The sequence below is a fragment of the Aphelocoma coerulescens genome, chromosome 6, assembly GCF_041296385.1.
Source record: "Aphelocoma coerulescens isolate FSJ_1873_10779 chromosome 6, UR_Acoe_1.0, whole genome shotgun sequence".
Taxonomy (NCBI): domain Eukaryota; kingdom Metazoa; phylum Chordata; class Aves; order Passeriformes; family Corvidae; genus Aphelocoma; species Aphelocoma coerulescens.
Genome location: NC_091020.1, coordinates 2616880 through 2640641, shown reverse-complemented (window position 1 = coordinate 2640641; position 23762 = coordinate 2616880). Strand labels below are relative to the sequence as shown.

The window sequence follows — 23762 nt, the reverse complement described above, 5'->3', positions numbered from 1 at the left end:
GTAAGAGCGTGCTGAAAACCCCCACACCCACAGAACCCTGGAATAGTTTGGGTTGGAAGGGACCTCAAAGCCTGTCTCATTCCACCCTTTCCACTGTCCCAGGCTGCTCCAAGCCCCAATGTCCAGCCTGGCCTTGGACACTGCCAGGGATCCAGGGGCAGCCACAGCTGCTCTGGGCACCCTGTGCCAGGGGCTGCCCGCCCTCCCAGGGGAAATTTTAACCTCTAGTTAACAGTACAACCACACAGAGCCCAGTAGACACTATCCAATTTATTATTATTATTATTATTATTATTATTATTATTACTATTATTATTATTATTATTATTATTATTAATATATATTTGTGGAAAGAGGACCTTATCCTTTGCCCTGCTTGCTCCCAGGCATATTTTAAGAAGATAGTTACACAAACAGGCAAATTCCCAATTCCTTCTCTGATCAAGGTATTATTAATTTAATCCAGAAGCTGAAAATAGATTTAGACTCGTTACTGCTTTCCACCACAGCTTTCTTCTGTCTGCCACAAAAGCATTCCCTGAGAGGCAGCAAAAGGTGACCTTTCCAGCTGGGTTTGCTCCTTAGAGCTGCTTAAAGTGGTGCAAAATGGGGTTTCCTGGTAGAACTTACTGAAACTCCGTTGTGTATGAGCAAAGTTATCCAAAGCAGCACGGATCTAAGACGCTCCCTGAGTCAGTGAAATGGGCAGTTCTCATGGAAAAAAACCTATGGCCACTCTTCACTGTCACCAGGCAGGAAGTTCAGAGCTCCTTCCAACTCTGAGCGAAGGCAGGGAATGTCAGGGTGTTGGGATCCTCGGTGTGGAAGCGTTGCCAGGAGGGGAATAAAGCCCCACAGGATTCATCCACCCCGCGGCTTCATCCCAGCAGACCTGCTCCTGTGAGACACCAGTGTCCAGGAGGGCACGGAGCTTCTGTCCAGCGTTTGCAGCTGGGAGCCCAAGCTCAGGGAACCCAGAGTCCACAACGGCCCCCAGGAGCCAAATTCCGCTGAAATCGGTTGTTGCTGGAAACCTGAGCAAGTGAGGCGCCTGGGAAACCCAGGGGGTGAGGGCCGTGCTCGACCGCTGCAAGGACCTCAGCCTACTGACCCTCAACCCAGAGTGCTTTCCCAGCCACTGGACTGGCTGGTTTCCTCACTGGCCAGAGTAGGACCAATCCAAACCAAGTGTAGCAGTTTATTGAGCTTTCCCCCCACCCAGTTTTTCTTCACTTTTTTTTTTTCTTTCCCCAATCAGAGAAGCCCCAGAGGTCACTGAGAAGCCAACAATCACTGCTCCAGCTCTAGGCGCTCTTCTCCATCAGGTCAAGCATTTCTTTGTACACCTGCTCGTAGACCTGCTTGCCCCAGAGGAAGTCAAAGTGGACGAATTCAGGGATGTACTTTTTGTAGGCCACGTTGGAGATGCGGGGCAGGGTGATGTCCACATCTTCAGGGGCTGAAATCCAGTCCTTGCCCCCATACCAGGCAGCCAGCGGGGTTTTCATGTTCTCCAGCTCATAGAAGGGAGGAGTGCTCTGGAAAACAGGAAGGAGGTGAAGGGCAAGCCAAAAATTCAAAGTGTGTCCTGTGGCTGCTTGGAATTTCTCCCTTACCCCAAGGGATAGGAGCAGAACTATCCCCAGGGAGCCTCACTATGCCTTGGGCTCCTGTGCTTTTCACCAGAGGGTCAAAAAGTCATCACCGAGTGACTGTTTGTGTAAGAAAGTTACAAACCTGCTTCCCATAAATCCCATAAGCACCACAAAATGAGTAAATTCCATAAACACCATGTAATTCCTGGGATCACAGAGTGGTTTGGGTTGGAGTGGACCTCAAATATCATCTTGTTGCAGCCCCCCCCTGCCATGGGCAGGGACACCTTCCACTAGCCCAGGTTGCTCAGTGCTCCAGATTCAGTCTCAACCACTGCAGTATTCATGTTGCAATATTTATTTGTTTTATTTCTCTGAGCAAGGCTCTCTCTTACCTGGTTGTAATGAAGCACGTTGTCACTGCCGTAATCATAACACTTGAATTCCCCCGTCTGATAGAGCTGGAAAAGGAGGAGAGTTAAGTTTATTATCCGTGCGTTGGAGGGGTCTCTGAGACACAGGTGACAGGGGACTGACTGCACTGCTCCCTCCTGCCACCAAGGCTCAGGGAAGCGATTCTTTACATCTGGTGCTGGATTTTGGGAGGAGAGCTCAGCCCCAGGAAGACCTTGGCACGGAAACCCACAGGGAAGAACTTGGTGTACAACCAAGAGCCTCAAGCGAGAGGTGAGTCAGACCTTTGGACAAGTTCTTTGTGTGTTGTGGTCAATGCCATCAGCAGGAGCATGTGAGCTGAATGTTTTCATTAATGACTTGTATAATTAGTGCTCTTACTGACCCTCAGCCTTTACTCTGCCATCTCCTGTCCTGGTTTATCAGCAGGCTTTGTTCCACCTCCGCCTCCTTCCAGCCCTGAGGACTCTTGGACCTCTTTTGTTGGGATAAGTAACTTCGGGGCAGCTTTCCTCTCTCTCCCTCATACAGCTCTGCAGAGGGAGTGCTGGGGGATTATTCCCAACCCCTGGGCAGAGAGAGGAGAACAGGAGTGTTACCTGGCGCCAGTGCAGCATGTTTTTTAGGGATGTGGAATCAGGGTAGCGGGCCAGGTAGACATCAACGCGGCTCTGCAAGAAACCGTTGGAGAGGTTCATTCTCTGCCCCCCAAAATCCACGTTAGAAATAAAGCTGACCCTGTTCAGTAGCCACACGAGCCTCCCCCACAGGCTCACACGGAGCTGTAGAGCTCCCTGCAGTGAGCTGAGCAGTTCCCATGGGATGCTGGGCCACGTTAGGGGTCTGCCTGGTTTCCAAGGCAAAGTAAGGCTCCATAGCTCGTGCTCAGGATCCTTTTGCAAAGACAAAGCTCAACTCATGGCAGTAGCTCTATGTGTTGTTCCTAACGCGTTTCCTTCCTGGAATATTAAGGAATTACACCAATGCTTTCCTTGAGAAACCCCCACCCTGGTGCCTCCAGCCTGAATTTTTCTACCAATTGAAGATGTGAAAGGCCATGTGGAGGCAGCAGATCGACAGCTCAGGCTCGGACAGTGAGGAACTGGATGTCTTGAGAGGGAAGCTGGAGCGTACGTACCACGTTTAGGCTGTCGGTGAACCCGCCGGACAGGTAAAACACCAGAGAGCACAGGCTTTTCAGCATGGGGTAGGTGCACATTCTGGAAACCACTTGCTTCAAGATCTCGTCCTTATCAAAGACCACTGTGTGTCCTAAAATGAGCTGTGGAAGTCAGAGGGGTGCCTCAGTGGGGTTCACGTTCCTTTTTGCCTCCGGGTGCTCCCCACCTCTTTGCTCACCCCTGAAAGGTGCCGACAGTTTTGCTGTGCTTCGTCATTTTGGCCTTTCAGAAATGGCCATGGCCCTGGAAGAGCCCTGACCTTCCTAGGTGAGGTTTCTCCTAGGAGAAGAGACCCAAAACCACTATCTATAAATGGTTCTTCTCTGATTAAGGCTGGACAGGAAGACGATTTACACACCCTGCAAGCTCAGAACACAGGCACAAACACAGAGCGCAGGTGATGTACAAGCACTGCGTGTCTCAGGTGACCTCCCAGCCCCTCCTCCCCCTCACACCTCACGTGTGGTGAGTACGTACCTTAATCAGCACCTCGGGAAGGTCAAACACCCTGACCAAGGGTGACTTCATGTTTGAGTTCACGGTGATCGGAGCCAAGGCGAAAAACATCTTGATTTTGCGATCCAGCTCGGGAATGGATGAGAAGGCGATGAAACCTGCGTGAGGGAGAAGGAAGCAGACCCTGCCCTGTTGTTTCTGAGGGAGCTGTTGGCTCCCAGCTGTGTGTGTGCCCATCAGAAGACCCCTCAGAGGTGGCTCTGGCAGGTTGGGCTGTGGCAGCAATGGGATGCATCTGGTTTGGAATCTTTGGGGCTGCCAGTGCTCAAAACCCTTCTGTTAAAGCAATGACCTGCTCTTTTCCCTTTTGTTGTTTGGAAGTGCCTGGACATTACCCCCCCGACCAAGGTTTTAGGAATGCTCCCAGACTGGGGGTGCCCAGCTGATGCAGCTGGGCCAGGCCTGCTCTCCTCCTCAGTACCTGTGGTGGTGCCTTGGGAATAAGCCACGTAGTACAACTGCTCCTGCCCCGTTTTCTGCAGGATGTAGTTGATGGTCGCTGGAAGGTCATACATGGCCATCTCATGGAAGCTGCAGGGGAGACAGGCACATGACAAAATCACCCCTGCTGGCCCTGCCATGGCTACTTGGGTGCAGGCAAGAGCTCTGGCAGGAATGGGCAACCCAGTTTCTGCCCACTGGCAGAGGGCGTGACTGTCAGGAGTGTCCCTCCTCCATCCTGTGGACACTGCTGGGGGTACCAGGGACCTGCCCACCCTCCAGTTTCATGGAAAATACCTGTAGGATGAGTATTGCTGGTGGTAGAACTCAAACTCCTTGTGTTTCCGTGACCAGCTGTTCCCCCGGCTGTTCCCGATCCAGACGTCGTAGCCGGCGTCGGCGAGGATGAAGCCCAGGCTGGTGTTGGGCAAGTTGGTGACCCAGTTGCTTCCCTCCAACACCAGGCCATGCTGCAGGAAGACCACGGCCTTTGGAGCTGGAGGAAGAAGAGGAGGAATCATTTTCTCTGACCACGAGCAAAATTGATCATTCACAGCCAGGTATTGCTCTGGCAGCCGCTCCCCAGGAAGGGACACCAGTGCAGGGACACGGTCACCGCTGTCCTCAGCCTCTCTGGGGAGGTGTTTTTGAAGAAGGCTCTTGGGTCATCCCAGGGCAGAGATGGAAATCTGGGGTGTTTTACACTTACTTGCCATGTTCATATGCCAGTCCTCCTGCTTCCCAGGGGAGGGACACACTGCCAAGAACAGGGCGTCACCCCATCATCACTTTGAAACAGGGGTCAAAGTGAAGAACAGGAGGGTCCCAAAATGGCATTGGACTGGACACAGGGAGGATCCAAAGTGGTGAGATGGCATTGGATTGGACACCTGGTTTGGTTTCCTTTCCTGGCAAGTGGCTTCTTGCTGCTCCACTGCCTGGTTTTGAGCTGAGGTAAAACCTGGGGCAAGATTTCTCTGTCCCATTATTCTCCTTCCTCTTTGGAGCAAATCCTCTCAGAACTGGAAGGCCAGCATGGTGGGCCCCTGCATTTCTTCTGCTCCCAAGGCTATTTGCCTGATTTTTCCTCCAGGGAAAGCTGCCTCCTGGAGGGCCCAGCCCATGGTGAAGCAGCCTTGACCATGGCTTCTCCAGCCCAGCAAAGCTCTCAGGGTGCCCGGAGCAGGCAGAGCTTCCTGTGGCACTTACGGGGACAGAACATGCTGGATGCCTGTGCCTCTGCCCCGTGGGAGATGCTGAAGCGTTCCGGGTTGTCTCTGCCGTGGGGAATCCTCTGCAGGGTGAGGTAATAGCCATCGTCTGTCACCACCTCGTGCTCCTCGTAGGGGTACCCGTGGTACCGGACAATCTCGCCCTGTGGGAAGGGAAGCAAGGGAAGGACAGCGTGGGACAGTCCCCGGGGAGGCAGGGTCTCTGTCCTGAGGGGGGGCAGGGCTGGGCAAAGCCATCAGTGCTGCTGGTGGGGACTCCCGGGGTAAGGTGGGCTCAGGACCTCCCAGTGTCCCCTCCACCAATGCCGTGGCGATGTCATGACTTCAGCCAGGACTTTTGGCAGGTCCCTGAGCAGGTCTGGTGAAGAACTGTCATTTTTTGTGTTGCAATCAAGAGTGGGGCAGCACAGACAGCTGAGCTCTGAGCCTGAGAGAGCTGTCCTGACCAAACCTGCTGACTTGGAACAAAGCCCCCCGTAAATGTCTGCCATAAATCTCCGTGTGCATAAGAACAGGGAGACAAATCTCTGATAAAATCCTGGTGCCAAACCTCGGTGAAGACACCCAGGGACTGTGGGTGTTGCGCAGATCACGGCAGCGCAGGTAACTTGCACAACCGAGCAGGAAAAGAAGGGACTTACAACATCCATGGACACCTCGGGGTTGGCTCCTGACTTTTCGGTGGCACACATGAAGCAAGCAATGGTGAGGAACAGCCACGTCATGGTGCTCTGCAAAACGTCGTCATGAGCAGCATGAGACACTGTGCTGGCACTGGCACAGGAGCTGGGGAGCTCTTTTGACGTGCACTGCACTTCCATCAGTGTTTTAACTTGACCCCTCAACAGGTGAAATGATTTTCAACTTCCAGCCCTCTAACTGGTTCTGAAAATGGCTCGTTTTGCTAATCTCAGACAAAGCCAGAGTCCAAATTCCAGCACATTTTAATCCCATGTTCTCCGTCAGGCCCTCGTATTCAGAAATGTGCACAGGTACAGGTCCACCTGCATGTGCCCAGGCAAATCTGCTTTCAGAGGACAGTAATTACAGATTTTTCATTTAAAATAATGTCTTGCATAGTTGGAAGAATAGATTGTTTTGTTCCTCTGATAGCTGAACTAATGAGGAGTAAACCACCCAATTTTAAGTCTCAGGGCTGTGTTCTTGAGAAGAAATCAAATAACGTGGTTTGTTTGGGTTCTCCCTATGGCTGAGAGAGACCCTGGGATACTCCTCAGGTTTTTGCAAAAACTGAATGAAATTCCATCTCAGGATACCCCTGTTCTTCCTGGGAAGGGTTTTGAAATGTCGGCTTTGGCTGGTTCCTACCACAAAACACCTTTGATTTCACAGAAACGCAGAATCTCAGAACTCTTTGGGTGGAAAGGGACCTTAAAGACCATCCAGTTCCAACGCCCCTGCCACGGGCAGACCCCTGCCATATAGGAATAGGTAAATTTGTTGGAGGCAACAAATTTGCAGCAGAAGCACTGCCTCAGCTACTCAGAGGAATTCAATCGTGCAGAGCAATTCAGCAGGGGGCTGCCAAATTCCCGCTGAGGGCCAGTGCCAGGTATCTTACACCCTCCCCATTGCTCCCCTGGTGAAAGAGAGGAGAACCGGGAGCAGGTTTCTGTCACTTCCCGTGTCACTGTCCCTCATCCTCCCCTTTCCCTGCTGCAGGAGGTGTTTTGGCAGCCGGGGAGAAAAGCCACCTGCTCCCTGTGCTGTCCCCGCAGCGGGGCCGTGAGGAGGAGCAGCGCACCTGCACCTCGGACACCCCTAGGGCTCCCTCCCGGCGACAGCACCGGCTCGGGGGGCTGTGCCCGGACGGAGGGACCCATCTCCCGGGGCTGCTGCTCGCCTGGGGGACCGAGGGCTCCCCACCATCACCCTGAGCCCTCCGGGGTGCGGTCTGGGGCCAGCACCCTGTCGCTCGGCTCCGCGAAGCTCTGCACTCGTTGAGACCGAGCCTTTCGGGAAAGCAAGGGGAGAGTGAGCACATTTTTGTGGTGTGGCGTCAGGAGGAGGGCATGCAAATACCAGGGAAGAGCCTTGCCTGGGATGGCCCTTTCCTCTCAACAGTCAGCTTGGAAAAATATTCCCTCTGTGGGATGTCCCTCGTCTCAGCAGACCCTGAGAGCCGCCGGGGACCTCCGAGAGGTGCAGCAGGGTGACACCTCTCCCACCAGCAGCACGGCGCTGACCCCTCTCCAAACACTCCCCGGCCAGAGACATTCTCTTGGAGCCAGGAGTCCCGGGAAGCCCTGCTGTCCCACCTCCCCGAGCCCTGTCCCGCTGGCCCCAGGGATGGCACCCGAGGAGCAGGGATTACCCGTCGCGGTCCGGGGGCTGCAGCAGAAGAGGTGCGGGAGCCTTTGTGGCCGACGTCCCCCGAGCAGGAGGTCCCCGCTGCCGGCTGTTACCGCCTCTGCTCCGCGGGTTCGGGAGCGTCACGGGCCGCCACTCCCTCCCATCCCTCCTCCCACGGACGCGTAACTTACCTGAGGGCTGGAGTCTGCTCGGCAGGAGACACCCTCCCTGCCCCGGCTGGCTTGGGAATGTTTTCGAGGCACTGCAGAAGGGTTGAGAGCTGTAACAAATTGGTTATTTCCACCCGATGGAGTCATTTGGCATTGCCCATGGCCTCTGCGAACTCGAGGACGGGCAGCGTCTGGCCTCTCCACCTGCCCCGGCACTGCCTTTGGTGCTCAGGGCTGGTGCTGGTGCCCTGGGTGCTGTGGGGTGAGTGGGACCAGCCTAGCTCATCCCAGCGAACCCCAGTGGGAAAGCCGTCCCAGCTCCTTCCGGCTCTTCCCGCTGCCTCCTGGCATGGAATGAGCCTGAAAAGGCAGAACTCCCAGTCCCCGTTGTGACTTCAGGGGGTGCTCTGTAAAAAGAGAGAAAAATAAATCCATCCCCGGGGAGGGAAGAAGCTGTGGATGGACACTTCACATCTCCCCAGGCTTCCCCTCTTCCCAGCTGGCGATGCCTTCGGCCAGGAGCTGCCTGCTGCCTGAGCAGGTCCCTGCAGGGATGCTGAGGGGTGACACGGGCTGTGGGTGTCATTTTTGGCACCGCTGCCTTCGTGGCCACCTCTGCACCCCTTGCCCAGGTGCCCAGGCTGCAGGGCCCTGGTGCTGGCTGTCCTGCATCCCTCCTGCAGCCAGCACCTGCCAGGTCTGGTCCAGCCACGCTCGCTCAAATGCAAACATGCTTTGGAAAGCCCAAATAACCACCTCTGTCTGGAGCTACAGTGACTGGCCTTCACCAAGGACTAGCTGGAGGCAGTTCCAGAAGCCCTCCCAGCTGGCTCACCCTCAAAGGAGCAGTGGCTCAGAGCAGAATCTGATTTTTTCTCTGGAGGGAGAGGAGGAAAAGTGGAAAAACAGGATCAGGTATGCCTAGACAAGAAAAAACCGCTCCCCCTCCCTCCCAGCACCCACAGAACTTGTCTTCCTCTTAGGGACAGGACATCAGAAAGGCTCCTATGGCCACTCCAGGTCCTGGCATCAAGTTTGGGGCCACATTAGCGGGGAGCCCCCGGGTGAATCACTGCACAGACTATTAAGGCACGAGCAAATCAGAAAAAAAACTGGGATAAAACTTAAGAATTCTGAGCCGAGCTTATTCCACAGGTTTTAACAGTTATTTTATCTTCCTCTCGTAACAACAAACACCCACTGGAAGGCACGGGGAGACGACGGGATTACTGGAAAGCAACCAGAGGGTGAGCACTGGGCTGCTGCTAGGACAGGACTGGTGTGACCACGATGCCAGTCCTGGGAGGGAACATCCCCCATGCACAGAGAGCACCTGCCCCACGCTGCTTGCATCTCAGGGGTTGTTTCCTAAATCCCCCTGCACTTCAGCTTGCTGCTGTCTGGCCGTGTGGGCACTGAGGTCCTGGAGTGGCCCTTGTCCACGGGACAGTGCCCTGCGGGGGAACCAGGAAAGCCTGGGCAGCAGAGGGGCTGGGAAGGTGCTGCTGGGGGGAACGAGCTCCTGCCCAAACCCTCACGGGAAGTGGAGCGGTTTGGGGCATCAAAACACCCCAAACCCAACCAACCATGGCTGTCCATGTCTCCTTGAGCGTGAGGTGGTTGTGTGGCCTGGCCATGGCCACCCGGGGCAGGAGCTCTGCGGGGATGGAGCTCTGTCTCCTGGGAGGACGGGAAAGGTCCCCAGAGGCTGCTGCCAGCCAGCCTCACCACGATGCCCTGGCCGGATTTGTTTTTCTTCTTCCTGCAGTTGTGGAGGAGCAGGAGGGGGAGAAATAAGCCCCTCCATAAATCCTCTGTGCTTTTCAGCTGCTTTTAAGGGTTTCTGGTGCTCCTTCTGTCGCAGAGCAGGCGCGATGTTCCTCTCTGCGTGCACAGTCAGTGCTGTCGAGTTTAATTTAGCGAGAAACTTGGGCTCAGGTTTTTCCGCTTTGTCAGCAGCGGAATGCAAAGTCTGCTGGTGAAAAATTCCCACCCAACCCCAGCCCCCGGGCCACCCGCGTCTCTGGTTTGCTTTCCTTCTCTGTCACCAGGGGGAGAAGCAAAGTTCAGCGCCCAGCTCCCTCGCTACCTGATCATTTTACTGCTCCTGCCGCCAAACCCCGCCCTGCCCTCCCTCCGCAGCTGTTTCGCAAACCACCCCAGGTCGTCGGCGGGGTGGAAAGACCTCGCTGGCTTCAGGGAGAGGCAGCTGTCCCTTGGATGCTGGGCTGAGAGTGGCAGAGCAGGGAGATGTGGCCGTGGCGTGCTGCATCCAGCCCTGGACATGGATCTTCCCAGGCTCCCTTCCCACTCGTGTGTCCCCTCGGAGTCTCAGCTCCTGCTGGGTGGGGCAAAGTACGTCCTGGCTCCAGCTGGGATTGTCCTGATTGTTGGCCATGCACACGCTGGCGAGGCGCTCACAAGTGGGACATGCCAAGAGGGACTTGTGCCAACAGGCTGCTGCCCTGGCTGGGAGGAGAAGCAGAGGGCTTGGAGTTTTCTGGAGGTTTTCTGGATCTGCCAGGCAACCCACTACATTCAGAGCCTGTCCAGCTGTGGACTCCTGCCTTGGAGCTGGGGGATCCCCCCTGCTTGGGGCCTGGCCCCAGGGCTGTCCCGCTCACACCTTCCAGGCTGTTTCCCTGGGCACAGCCAGGCTTTCTGTGCTGCAGCTGTGCCTGTTCCTCGGGGGCTCCTCTGCCTCTCCAAGCAGGACCCAGCCCCGACGCCTGTGGGACTCCTTTGGGCAGGGGGAATAAGCCACCGGGTCTGGTTCCCAACCCAGCTCCCCCAGCCTCTCCTTGCACCTCGGCCTGGGCCTCCACCCACCATCCCTGGGCTCCCTCCGGTGTGGGGGTGTCCCAGCAGTCCCTGGGAACCCAAATCTGGATTCTGCATCGAGATACAGCCTGCCCGGTGCCAGGCAGAGGGGATAATCCCCTCCCAGGGCTTGCATGAGCAACACATCTCCTCTGTCTGGAGGGGAGCTGGACGGCCGGGTATGGAGTCATCCTTCCCAAAAGTGGCCAAGCCTGTCCAGGAGGAGAGCTTAAGGAGGTGGGGCAGGGGCTGGACAAATACGGGGGGAAAGCCGAGGGAGAGCCATGGGCTTGTCCAGAGAGGCACAGAGGGGAACGGGAGTTTTGGGAGAGGAAGGACCTCTGAAGGACCAAGAAAGGCTTGTCAGGCTCCCTGCAAACCACTGAGGGAGATGAAGGTGAGCCTGGAGGCCAGAAGTTGCTTGTGAGGATACAGGGACAGACCTGGCCTAGCCCTGGCTGCCCTTCATGGGGAGTGTCCCTGGTGGGGTCTGGCTTTGCTGTACCTGGCGCGTTCTGGGGAGGAGCAGAAGGTCTGTGCAGCTCTGTCTGCAGAGCTCTGTGCATCTCAGCTCTGGTGGCAGCAGGGGACTCTGGGGCTGGTGTGAGCTCTGCAGGGAACCATGGTCTGAAGGTCATGAGCCGGGCTAGGGACAGGCAGGTTTTGGGGAGCAGCCCCCCAGCCGCGGGGCTCCGGGGCGGTGGGAAGGAGCAGGTGACCTCGGGGGGTCACAGGATGAGTGTTGGATGCCCAAGCTGTAGTAGCAGGGAAGCTGAGGGAGACTCATTTCTGCTGGTGGAGGCTGCCCCTAGGTAAGGTTGGAGATTAAGCCTGCTTTGTTCTCTGGCACTTCTCAGCATGGGTTTTGCTCTCTTTCCTTGAAGGAATGCCCAATTTTGCCTTGTCAGGTCCGTGCCTGGTGCTGCCCGAAGGGTCTGTCAGGGCAGGGAGCTCCTAACCCAGCATTGTGCCACCTCTCTGCAGCTGTCAGCAGAGCAGCCTCCTTCCTGCAGGACCTTGGCTGGGGGTGGGGAACAGCACCCAAAGGCCCTGTAATTAAACAGAGCTCCTGCCACATCCTGCTCTTTCATTAAATCCAGGAAAAAGCCCAAACAATAATTCTGCTGGTGAAAACCACAACAAACGTGTGTCCATCCAAGCCAGAGGTGCTTTGCACTGACAGGGGAAATACTCTGCTCAGCAGTGATACCACCCCAAACCAGGGAGAGCAGGAGGCTGGGATGGAGATTCCGAAGGTCCCTTCCCACCATTATTGAGGAGGGGTGATGGGTGGGGCTGGAAAATGTGGTTGAAGGGGCCCATGGACTCAGAGCCATCGTGGAGATTGTCACCCCTGCCCACGGGAGACTGGCTTTGCACCCTTTGGATTTCCACCCTTGGGATGTCCATACTGACAAAACTCAGTCAGTGTCAGGTGAAAGTGGTATTTCTGCCTCCTTACCTGGGTGAGATCTGCCCTTTTCTTTCCAGCCCAGGCCTGGTCCCTGAGCCCTGTCCCTGAGCCTGGTGCTCACATGCAGAGCTGGCAGGTGTCACCAGCAGGGACCTACACCTGGCAAGTGGGGATGAGCAGCCTGGCAAGCCCAGAGCACAGGCACAGCAGCTGCAACCCCTCTGCCAAGGAAGGCCAAAAGTGCAGCTCCCAGCTGGAGGATGCCACAAGGCCAGTGTGATCCCGGTGATGGGGACACTGCCCAGCCTTTAGGATGTGGCTCTTTGCTGCTGAGCTCCCAGGGGCTTGGGGTGCAGCGTCCGATTCATCGGGCTGGAGAGGAGCACTGGGCTGTGGGACTGGGGAGGGACTGGGCTTCCTGGTGTTGATGGACAAGTCCCAACTTCTCTGGGTGTCTTTATAAGCCCAGAGGATTGGTCCCCTCAGTGCCACAGACTGGTTCCCTCGGTGCCACCAACCCCTCCGACTGCACGGAGGGCCTGGAGCAGCAGGTCAGGTCGATGAGCAGTGTCTGCTCTCCTTCTAGCCCAGGCTGGTGCTGAAAGAAAGGATCCCAGCTGAGTGAAGAGGCTTTATTTTCCCTCCAGCTGTGCGTTTCGTGTGCAGAGAACTTGGTGGTCAGACATTTTCCTGGGTCTGCATCCATTTGGGCTCTGTGAAGGGGATGGGGTGCAGGGGCTTGCTTGCATTAGCCAGGGCTGGTGCCTGGGGAACAGCAGCTTTGAGGAGGAGCAGGGACCGCCTCTGCTCTCCTCCACCATGGCTGCCTGTGCCCTGGGACACCAGGAGGAGTTGCTTCTGTCACTGCTGAATGCTGGCTGCCAGCGCTCTCTCTGACATCTGTGGGCTCTGTGGCACAGCTTGGTGGGCCACTATAACATCTGGGTGACGCTGGGGTGGGCAGCAGAGCCTTTGGCATGGGGATGACCTCCAACACGTGGGAAATCTCAGTGCCAAAGCTCAGGAGCTGGGAGAGGGGGCATTGGGAGGGGGAAACTCTCATCACAGATTGTGCAGGAGCCACAGAAACCACAGGCCTGCGTGTGGGCTGTTGCAGGTCATGGAGAAGAGGGAGGTGTCCTTGTACATGGTGAAGTGCAGGGTTGGGCGCAGATCTGAGGGAGATGGACCACAGGGGCAGAATCTGGCAGGGATTTGATGCCTCTCTGGGCAGGGGATGTGGCCCCAAGGGAAAGAAGCTCTTTCCTAAGTGACAAGCTCAACAAGAGGATGCAATTGGTGTGAAACTCCTGTGGGTTTAGCAACAAGCAAACAGCAGTGAGGATCATGTTGTTCTGACATTTCCTGATTCCTGAGCAGGCCTGCCTCCTCTGTCCCTTGTAATCCACACTGAAGAGGTTATTTCAGCAATTTGGTCAGTCCCTGAAGTCCCCAGGCATGGCCTGAAATGTCTTGCCTGCGTCTGTGTGCAACTGAGCTGGGTGAGGAGGCGGCCACTGCAGCTCCTGCTTTCCTGCTGTCCTGCCCACCTTCCTTCCACAGGCAGGTTGGAGAACCAAAAGCACCTAAACGTGGTGATCAGCACTGAGCCCAGCCTGCAGTCGTGGCCAGTGGTGTTGGGCAGCTGGGCAGGACAAGGGGAGGTCAGGTTTAGCGGTGTGGTTTGCCTGCAGGAGCATGGGCAGTCTGACCTCTCCTCCCCTCAGCCACCAGCGCAGCTTCAGCCCAGGACATCCCTTCTCACCTGCACGTGGAGATGGAGGCACCGAGGTGGTGGTGGGCTGGAACACAGAGCAAGGCCTGAGTTAGCACTTTGTTTTCCTGGGGGAGAGGGAGCTTTTCCTGTGACCCACATGGTGCTCTGCAGTGGGGGGGGGGGGGTGTTCCATTTTCCTGAGCAGCCCAGGAAAGCTTTCCATGCAATAAGGCTACTGGGAAAATACACTCTGGGAGGCAGAGAGCCATCTTCAGCTCCTGTGACTCGATCACCAGGGAAATGGACTTTGGAAAATTTGTCCTTGAGTCTGGAATGCCTTGGGCTGGGTGCTGTGGTTGGCAGGGTGATCCAGGAGCACCTGGCAAGGAGCTATAAAGCATCCAAGACAGGGATGGAGCAGGGAAGCTCCTGCAGGATGGAGCTCTGACACCACCCCTCCTTTTTGGGGGAGGATTCTTCCCCTGAAATGCTTTTCCTGAAAGCCTAAGGACTTCCCTGGGAGCGCCCTGATGCTTTTCCCAGCAGGGGTGGCGGGAGGCTGCTTGTCCCACACTGCAGCTGGAACTGGACTGAATGGGAATGGTCAGCAAGAGAGGCTTGGGGTGTGTTCCAAAGTGCACAGGGGGTTGTAGACACCTGCTACCTGTGACAGCATCAGGCTTGGGCTGTGCTGGGGCTGCACGGTGTTCCTTGTGCCTCTGGAGCACCCACAGCCCTGCTCAGCCAGCCCTGCTCTCCCCCAGGTGCTGCGGATGGGTGAGATGTGGCTGCTGCTGGTGGCCCTGTGCCTGGCCCAGGGGCTGGAAGATGCCATCCCAGGTGCTGAAAAAGTGTACAACCCTGAGAGGTTCATGAACATCGTAAGTGCTGGGAGGGCCACCACCCCCTGCGGGACCCGTGTGTGGTGTGCCCAAAGTCCTTCCCAAGGGACCAGCTCTGCTCACCCCGCCCCAACAGCTTCACCTGGCCTCATCTGGGGGGCTTGGGACATCAAAAATCCCCCATATTTGCACTGGTGTCACTCACTTCATGCCCTCAGCTTGGGCTTGGCCTCTCCCTGCTCTTCCTCTAATTCCTTCTGATGGAGGTGACACTGGGGAACGTGGGTGACACCAGGGAACGTGAGTGACACTAGGGAACGTGGGTGACACTGGGGAATGTGGGTGACACCAGGGAACTTGGGTGACACTTGGGAACGTGGGTGACTCTAGGGAACGTGGGTGACACTGGGGAACATGGGTGACACTGGGGAATGTGGGTGACACCAGGGAACGTGGGTGACACCGGGCAATGTGGGTGACACTGGGGAACGTGGGTGACACTGGGGAACGTGGGTGACGCTGGGGAACGTGGGTGACTCTAGGGAACATGGGTGACACCGGGGAACGTGGGTGACACTTGGGAACGTGGGTGGCAGGAGAGGGTGAAGCTGAGGCAGGCACAGGGAGCTGGGTCCCCCTCTGCCCTGGCACCATTGTCCCTGCAGAGCCAGAAGATCCTTTTCCACGGGTATCCCAGCGAGGAGTACGACGTGATGACAGATGACGGCTACTTCCTGAGCCTCAACCGGATTCCCCATGGCAGGGGGGACCCCGGGCCCTCAGGTGGGCTCAGCCTCACCAAGGGGGGACCAGCTGTGCTGCCTGCTGCCCAGATGCAAGAGGAACCAGTGGGAATGCCTGTGCCTTCAGGCATGGTTTGGGCAGCTTGGAGAGGGATGAGGAGTTTTTTCCTGGCTGCCTTGAGCTGTCCCTGGGGATTCAGGAGCTCAGCGTTGTGTTTTGCTGCACCTGAGAAGGGACAGTGTGACCCAGCAAGCCCCAGTGGCTTCTCCCCTGCAGCAAACCCCTGGTCCAAGGTCCAGGCTCAGGGCCTGGGATGGAAAAAGCCCCCCAAACACAAAAAAACACTGGCACAACCAGGGAAACAATGGGAGAAGGGAATGTTTAATGTGCAGCCTGCAGAAAGCAGTATCAAGATGCACAGGGGTGTTTTATTTCCATATGGGAAAGGCGTCTTCTTCTGTCAGCTACTTGATATCTCCTCTTCCAGGATCCAAGCTGCCTGTGCTGATAGTGCATGGGTTTTGCCTGGATGGTGGTGACTGGGTGGACAATTTCCCTGACAGCAGCCTGGCCTTCATCCTGGCGGACGCGGGATACGACGTCTGGATCGGGAACAACCGGGGCAACAGCTGGTCCCGCCGGCACCTCAACCTGTCCATCGCCTCCGAGGAGTTCTGGGATTTCAGGTCGGGGCCCACCAAGGACGGGGCTGGGGTGCTGGGCTGTCAGTGCTGAGCCCCTGGCATCCATGGGGGGTTGGGAGGTGGGAATCTCCTCCAGGCTCTCCCTTTGCCGCGCAGCTTCCACGAGATGGCCATGTACGACCTCCCGGCCATGGTGGGCTTCATCCTGATGCAAACTGAGCAGGAGAGGCTGTTCTACGTCGGCCACGCTCAGGGCAACTCCCTGGGTGAGTGAGGAGGGGGAGGAGAGGGCAGTGGGGGGGAGCAGGGCAAGAGGCATCAATGTCCATCCCAAAGCGGAGGCTGTGTGGGAGGGGTTTGCCACGTCCTGCCCATCTATCCCAGGCTGTGCTGGCATCCAGGAGTGGTTTCTGTTCAAACCCTGCACCTCAAACACGGGGTCAGGGGTGAGCTGGGGTTCTCGTTGTGATCTCATCCTGCTTTCCAGGTTTCATAGCGTTTTCCAGCTTGCCACGTCTGGCTGAGAAAATCAAACTCTTCTTTGCCCTGTCTCCTCTGTACACCTTCCACCATGCCCAGGGCCCCGTGCTAAAGTTAGCCTTTCTGCCAGACCATGCACTGAAGGTACAGGAGGGGTCTGTGTGTTGTTACTCCCGAAATCCAGGGGCTTTTGGCAACTCCTGCCCCCTGCATTGCCACTGTGCACTGACCCTGTGCCTCTGGTGGGTGCTGGAGCTCCTGACATCATCCCTGACATTTCCTCGTGCTCTTGCAGGGACTGTTTGGAACCAGAGAGCTGGTTCTGGTGGGGAGGAAGGAGAAGATCTTCCTGGCTGAGAAGTGCAGCAGGCCACTGGCAGCCGAAGTGTGTGCCAACAGGATCTTCCTCGTTGGAGGGTACGACTGGGAGAACCTGAACCTGGTGGGTGCACCAGACTCTCCATCCAGGTCACAACCCTCTCTGGTCTTCCCAGATACCTGGAGATAGTTAATGAGACACAAAAATGAGTGCAAATCCCCAAAACAAGGTGCAAAAGGCAGAGGTTATTTGAAGATTTCCTGCAGTGGTGTCGGGGTGTTAAACCTAACAGAGTCTTTGCTAAGAGAGAATCACTCGTGCTCTCGTCCCTTAGGGAGAGGAAATCCTGCCTATTCTCAGCTGACATGCAACAAGTTTACAGAAGAAAATAACCAAAGAATGACTGGACCAGTTGTACTTGCACTCTAAGATACTGATTAAGTGGCTTGCCTTTGAAAGCTACTTCTAGCTCTGAGCAGAATAAAGCTGCTAAAGAACAAAGAGCATGTAACTTTTATATTGCAGTGATAGGGAGAATGTTTGAGGTTTTTTGCCTAGACAGATTCTCATCCTTCCCAACTCACTTTGAAAATACTTTCTTTTTCCCGTAGAGCCGACTGGATGTATACATATCTCATTTTCCAGACTACACATCAGTAAAAACCTTTCTGCACTGGGGACAGGTAGAGACTCTGATTTTATAACTACTTTAACTTTTCTTTCTTTTCATCTGTGAACGTGGTATTTTCAAATGCTGCTTCATTCACTCTGGAGATGGGTAAGGAGGTAGAATCAAAGCCAAGAGATAAAAGGGATTTTTAAGCTGCAGCACCAAGGTGTCTCAAAAGCCACAGCTGTTGAGGGGGCTGATCCAGGGCATTACCTGGATTAACCCTTTGCCTCTGCCTTCCAGACTGCCAAAACTGGGGAGTTCAAGCAGTTTGACTACGGGCTGAGAAACATAGAGAAGTACAACCAGGTGAATGGGATGGGGCTGGCTGGGATCGGGATGGGGGATCACACCCCATCCACCAGAGCCCCAAATAACAGGAGTGCTTTTCTCCTTCCCAGTTGATACCGCCCTTTTACAGGATCGAAGCCATGAGGGTGCCCGTGGCCCTGTGGAGTGGGGGGAAGGACTGGGTCAGTCCCCCTGTGGAGACCCAGCTCTTGCTGTCCCGCCTCGCCAACGTCGTCCACCATGAGCACTTCCCCGACTGGAACCACTTTGACCCCCACTGGGGCCTGAATGCCCCACAGCGCGTGTACAGGCACATGGTGGCCCTGATGGAGGAAAACCCATGAATCCATCCATGAATCCATTGATTGAATCCATTGATTGAACCCATCCATGAACCCATCCATGAATCCATTGATTGAACCCATCCATGAATCCATTGATTGAATCCATCCATGAATTTATTGATTGAACCCGTCCATGAATCCATCCATGAATCCATCTATGAACCCATCCATGAACCCATCCATGAACCCATCCATGAACCCATCCATGAACCCATCCATGAACCCATCCATGAATTCATCTATGAATCCATCGATCGAATCCGTCCATGAATCCATCCATGAGTCCATTGATCGAATCCATCCATGAACCCATCCACGAATCTATTGATTGAATTCATCTGTGAATCCATCTATGAATCCATCCATGAACCCATCCATGAATCCATCCATGAACCCATCCATGAATCCATCCATGAGTCCATTGATCGAATCCATCCATGAACCCATCCATGAATCTATTGATTGAATCCGTCCATGAATCCATTAATTGAATCCATCTGTGAATCCATCTATAAATCCATCCATGAATCCATCTATGAGTCCATCCATGAACCCATCCATGAATCTATTGATTGAATCCATTCAAGAATCCATCCATGAACCCATCCATGAATCCATCCATGAGTCCATTGATCGAATCCGTCCATGAACCCATCCACTAATCTATTGATTGAATCCGTCCATGAATCCATCTATGAACCCATCTATGAATCCATTGATTGAATCCATCTATAAATCCATCCATGAATCCATTGATTGAATCCATTCATGAGTCCATCTATAAATCCATCCATGAATCCATTGATTGAATCCATCCATGAATCCATCCATGAACCCATCCATGAATCTATTGATTGAATCCATCTGTGAATCCATCTATAAGTCCATCCATGAATCCATCTATGAATCCATCCATGAATCTATTGATTGAATCCATTCATGAATCCATCCATGAATCCATTGATTGGATCCATCCATGAATCCATCCATGAACCCATCCATGAATCCACTGATTGAATCCATCCATGAATCAATTGGTTGAATCCATCCATAAATCCATCCATGAATCCATCTATAAATCCATCTATGAATCCATCTGTGAATCCATCCATGAACCCATCCACGAATCTATTGATTGAATCCATCCATGAATCTATTGATTGAATCCATCCATGAATCAATTGGTTGAATCTGTCCATGAGTCCATCCATGAATCCATCTATGAATCCATCCATGTGCTGCCCCAGGATGGAGGAGCCACCCGTTCCCACCTGCCTGGGGGCACGGGCTTCGTGTGAGGGATGCCCTCCTTAAAAATGTCTCCTGTGCCTCTGTTCCACACTGATTCAATGCTTTAAAAAGCAATGCTGGGATTTCTGCCCGCCCTCTGTGACCATAGAGATTGCAATAAAGTCTTGCAGCATGGCCAAGCTCCAGCCCTCGGCTTGCTGGGCTTGCTGGGCTTGCTGGGTTTGCAGGAGATCTCCGCTGTGTTGGGGTTTTTTCTCAGCCTTTGCTGGCTCGGAGCGTTGCCAGTGTGAATTTTTACTCCAGGAATCAAGCGCGTGCTGTGGTTTGTGGGTTTAGGCACGGGAGGGGAGGAAAGTGACCTTGTGACAGCCACTGGTGGAAAGAGGCCACATCTGGCCCGGGGGGCTCTGAGCTGGGCACAGCTGGCAAAGGGCAGAGAAGCAGGAGATTCTCCTCACCAGATCCTCCTCACTGCGCTGAGTAAAGTTCAAAACCTGGTGATTTGCTGGTGATGAAATGTGCGAGGAGAGCTCAGAGAGGCCGAGCCCTTCCTCACCTCACAAATCCACCCAGCTATCCCTCTCCAATCACACAGCTTCTTGCCAAGCTTTTCTTGCTCATCCTGTTTAGCTCCTTACTGTTGAAATGAAAAAGAAAGTCAGGGCTAGAGGAGTAAATTTCAGCCACTCTGTTCACCCTGGAGGGGCTAACTTGTTACTGACTCTCTGGAATCAAAGGTATATATGGGGTTTTTTTTGGCCTAGATTTGTGCTGCATTAAACAGGGCAGGAATTGATAATGCCATGACTTAGTTTTGAGCTCTGGGAACAGCTGGCAAGGCTGAGCATCTCACTTTCTGGATTCTACCTTATCAGCAGGACTGCTCAGAGATAACCCCTGCAATCACCAAAGCCATTCATCTGCCAGCTTGTAGGAGCAGAGCAGCCCAGCACCAGGATGGGTGAGTCCTCTGTCTGTGCCTTTCACCTTGCCAGGGATGGGAATGGCAGGGTATTGCCAGAAGCTGGCATCAGAAAGATCATCTGCATCAACAGGGCATCCTTGGTGTGGCCCAGTGACCAGAACTGAGCTACCTCTATCTTGTCAGCAACTCCAGGACTCTGGAGAAAAAGCTGGGAGTGAAAACCCGATCAGGTGGATGGTCAGAAAGAGCAGCTCTAGGTTTTCCAAGGCACAGAGACGCTGGTGCCATCTCCCCACCTCGCTGATGCCTACCCAGCCAGCAGAGCCACTCCTCAGGTGTGGTGGGCACGCTCGTGCTCAGCCCAGCAGCCCCATCTGTTCATTACATGGGATTTGTTTATTCTGTTTATTGCAGGTTATTTATGTCAGACCCATCTCTCTATTACACGTGCTGGCCAGCAGTGGTTTGTGGAGCTGTGCAGGATTCTGCCTGCAAGTCTCTGCACGTGGCAGATGACACCCACAGCAGAAGGTTTTAGGACCTCCAATCCAAAGAAAACAAAAATGCTGACGGTCTGGGCGGATTAAACCTCAGTGGGATTAATTTGCAACCTCTGCATCCCCCGCCTTTTAACAGAGAGATAAATATGTTTAAAGGATAAAGCATTGCTCTCTAACCCAAACTGACGTCAGCTGAGCAGCTTGTGGGGCTGCAAAGCTGGGCTCAAAGCGTCATAAGATCCTCGTAAGGAAGGCAGCTGGTGGTGCCACCAGCACCAGCACCAGCACCAGCACCAGCACCAGCCACATTGAGGGGCTCTGCACAACACTGAGCCCAGCTCAGGCTCTGCAAAGATATTCCAACCTCTGACCTGAAGAGGGAAAGGAGAGGGATTCACTTCAAAGTCAGTCTGTCAATAGATTGCCTAATAACAGGTTGGCAAAAGTAAGGAATTGGCACACGGGATTGGGAGGCTGTTGCCAGCGATTTGCAACGCAGTCCTGAGGCTGAGGAGGGTGGGTCACACCTGTGTTTAAGGCTGCACCTTCAAACAGCACACTTCAGGTGCCTTTTTCAAGAGAAACGAAGCCAGGCTTGTGTTATTCCACCCACAAACCTATGAGAACTCAGAGTCCCGAGCACTGTTGTATATTGCTTCCTGATTCTTTCACAAACGAAAACACCTGCTCACCGCACCAGAGAAGCTCAGGAGCCCAGGGCCAGCAGGTCTGGCTGTCACGGGTGCCGCATCAAACCCGCCTTGCTCTCCCAGGAGCCCCGTGGCAAAAGGCTGTCTGTTTATTTCTTTGTTTAGCCTTTTATCTGGGGACGCGTTGGCCCGCCAGCCCCGGGACAGACCTGCTGGCTCAGCAGGTGTGGAGCCAGCCTTTCCCACCAGAGCAGCCTGCAATGACAGAGCTCCTGTCCCTCTGCAGGGTGGTGATGGCCTCACTGCACTGCCCTGCGGTCCCTGGTGCCTTCCCAGTGCTCCCAGCAAGGGCCAGCAGGCCAGACTGGGCAGCTGGGCAGGAGCAGGGTGGCAGCCCACGGTGGCAGTGTCACCGGACCTGCCACAGGAGCGGGGCTGGGAAGAGGTCAGGGCAGCCACGGCCCCCTCCAGCTGGGACGGGACCACGCGGGTGCCAGGCACTGATGGCAAACAGCATCAGGAAAACCCTCCCAGAGTGCTAATTTGGGACTTTTGGTCTGCACTGTGTATCCCAGCCGCCCGGGTGCCCATTGGGAGCAGAGGCAGGGAATGCTGTGTCACCCTGGGGTGTCCCCCCTGTACAGTCCTGACCCCAGGGGATGATTTGGGGGTTTTTCACTCATTTATTCCTACATCTCCTGGGTCCTGCCACATGCCACGTGTCTCATCTGCAAACGTCTCCCGCTGCTGGCAGCTGATTTATTTTCATTCCAGCCAGAATTTGGGTCACAGCTTTGTTTCAGGGTTTTAAAAGGGAAAGAAAATGTTTAGGCACAGCAAAAGGAGACAAAGCAATCAACAAGGAAAAGCCCTTTTGTCCCCATGGCAAAATAACAAGCGAGGCCACATTTTAAAATTTTTTTGGTTTTTGGCTTTGGGCAAAGTGTTGCTGCAGAACTGGAAAGAGAATTAAAAAAAAAAAAGAAGAGATGTGTTTAAATAGGATTAACTTAAGAAAGAATTTGTACTACAGAAAGATGCTTAGAGAATCTCATAAAGACAGAAAAGCAAACAATATCTAAATCCGATAATCTGATCACCCGATAAAATTTACAAGCAATTTTCTTAGCAGAGAGAAAAGTATTTACTGGAAATGGACTGTCTTGAACAAACTGAATAAACAGATTAAGTGACGAGCATTACCTAAAAAGACAATTTTACAGAAAGCTTCCTGGAATGAGGCAGAAGCTGCATACTTGGGGCAAAACGGGTGGAAAAAGACCAAAATCACGAGTTATTTACTGCCACTGACGTGGCTTCGTGATACACCAGGAAACTGTAACGAATGTGAGCTTCTTTGCACAAATAAATGTCATCAAATTCTCATTTTGCTTGCTGCCTTTGCTGCTCAGAGGAGAAAGGCTTAGGGCAGGACGGTGAGGGAAGCAGCAGGGGAACAAGCACGTCATCGCCGTGTCACCGCCGGTGGCTTTGCTCACGGTCCCCCTGGGAAGCTCGTCCCCAAAGGCCACTGCAGCGGTCAGCAAGGCCAGCACAAGGACACCCAGCACCAGGGAGGAATCTCTGTCCTTCGCTTCAGCCAAGCAAATTTTAGCCAGGAATTCTGGTAGCAAAAATAACCCACAGCAGCACTCGGAATGGCTGCTCTCCCCCAGGTTTATTTTCTGGCGTCCCCCAAACCTCTGACTGATCTACGCTGCTTCTCAGGGCGATGCAGATCTTCCAGGAAATTTTAAAGGAAGCACGACAGACTGAAGATCCAACCCTATACCAGTGCCTGACTTTGAGTAATTTCTCCATGAAATATTGCTTTGCCTCACAGCTGCATTCTCCCTCCCTGAAAGCCCCTGGTTTTTCTGGTGGTCGCACCACTGAGGGGTTTATCGAGATTTTCTGACGGGCCTCAGCATTTTGGCTGACGGGAACAGCCAAATATTTTACTGCTGTAAAATAACTGCCCTTCCTTCAGGCTAAAGGAAATAAACATCGACACATCACGGCACCTCTGAGATCACCACTCAATCTTATCACCTCCCAGATAAACCCTAAGACACAGGCACTTTGTGAATACCCTAACCCCCTCTTTTTATTTGGACTTTACTCATTCTGCACCAGAATCACATGCTGGACTGCCTGACTTGTAATTTCTCTTCAGGATTTATTCATTTCTCACCTCTCAGTCATTGAAAGGAAAAAAAACCCACCCAAACCCAGCCACATTAAAAATGTGATTAATTACAATTTTTATTGAATTCAAAACCACTGGTA

The 23762-nt window shown here is 54.1% G+C and overlaps 2 protein-coding genes across 3 annotated transcripts; one reads left to right on the top strand and one right to left on the bottom strand.

Annotated features, from left to right (window-relative positions):
• Positions 1–352: 352 nt before the first annotated feature.
• Positions 353–9848, bottom strand: LOC138112173 (putative lysosomal acid lipase/cholesteryl ester hydrolase). 2 transcript variants are annotated; one of them, XM_069018864.1, is made up of 10 exons: positions 7884–9848; positions 6021–6110; positions 5357–5522; positions 4445–4643; positions 4128–4237; positions 3668–3804; positions 3148–3291; positions 2609–2680; positions 1991–2056; positions 353–1538 (listed from the first exon to the last, which is right to left on the bottom strand). In XM_069018864.1, the coding sequence occupies exons 1-10, from the start codon at positions 8007–8009 to the stop codon at positions 1305–1307; spliced, it is 1344 nt and encodes a 447-aa protein (XP_068874965.1). In that variant the 5' UTR covers positions 8010–9848; the 3' UTR covers positions 353–1304. The 2 variants fall into 2 exon arrangements, with proteins under 2 accessions (XP_068874965.1, XP_068874966.1); XM_069018865.1 differs by having other exon boundaries at positions 7715–7964.
• Positions 9849–14595: 4747 nt separating this feature from the next.
• On the top strand, positions 14596–18147 carry LOC138112782 (lipase member M-like). The gene is made up of 9 exons (XM_069020376.1): positions 14596–14694; positions 15321–15438; positions 15887–16085; positions 16200–16309; positions 16531–16667; positions 16819–16965; positions 17454–17525; positions 17756–17821; positions 17914–18147. Exons 1-9 carry the CDS (start codon positions 14596–14598, stop codon positions 18145–18147), a joined length of 1182 nt encoding a protein of 393 aa, XP_068876477.1.
• Positions 18148–23762: the final 5615 nt, after the last annotated feature.

Bases quoted from the DNA above. Each gene is read 5' to 3' on its own strand.
- LOC138112173 (XM_069018864.1), bottom strand. From the start codon at position 8,009: ATGACTCCATCGGGTGGAAATAACCAATTTGTTACAGCTCTCAACCCT. The intron at 5,523-6,020 runs GTAAGTCCCTTC...CCCTTCCCACAG, and splicing joins CCGAGGTGTCCATGGATGTT to GGCGAGATTGTCCGGTACCA. The intron at 3,805-4,127 runs GTACTGAGGAGG...TCCCTCACGCAG, and splicing joins TTCCCAAGGCACCACCACAG to GTTTCATCGCCTTCTCATCC.
- LOC138112782 (XM_069020376.1), top strand. From the start codon at position 14,596: ATGTGGCTGCTGCTGGTGGCCCTGTGCCTGGCCCAGGGGCTGGAAGAT. The intron at 14,695-15,320 runs GTAAGTGCTGGG...TTGTCCCTGCAG, and splicing joins CTGAGAGGTTCATGAACATC to AGCCAGAAGATCCTTTTCCA. The intron at 15,439-15,886 runs GTGGGCTCAGCC...CTCCTCTTCCAG, and splicing joins GGGGGACCCCGGGCCCTCAG to GATCCAAGCTGCCTGTGCTG.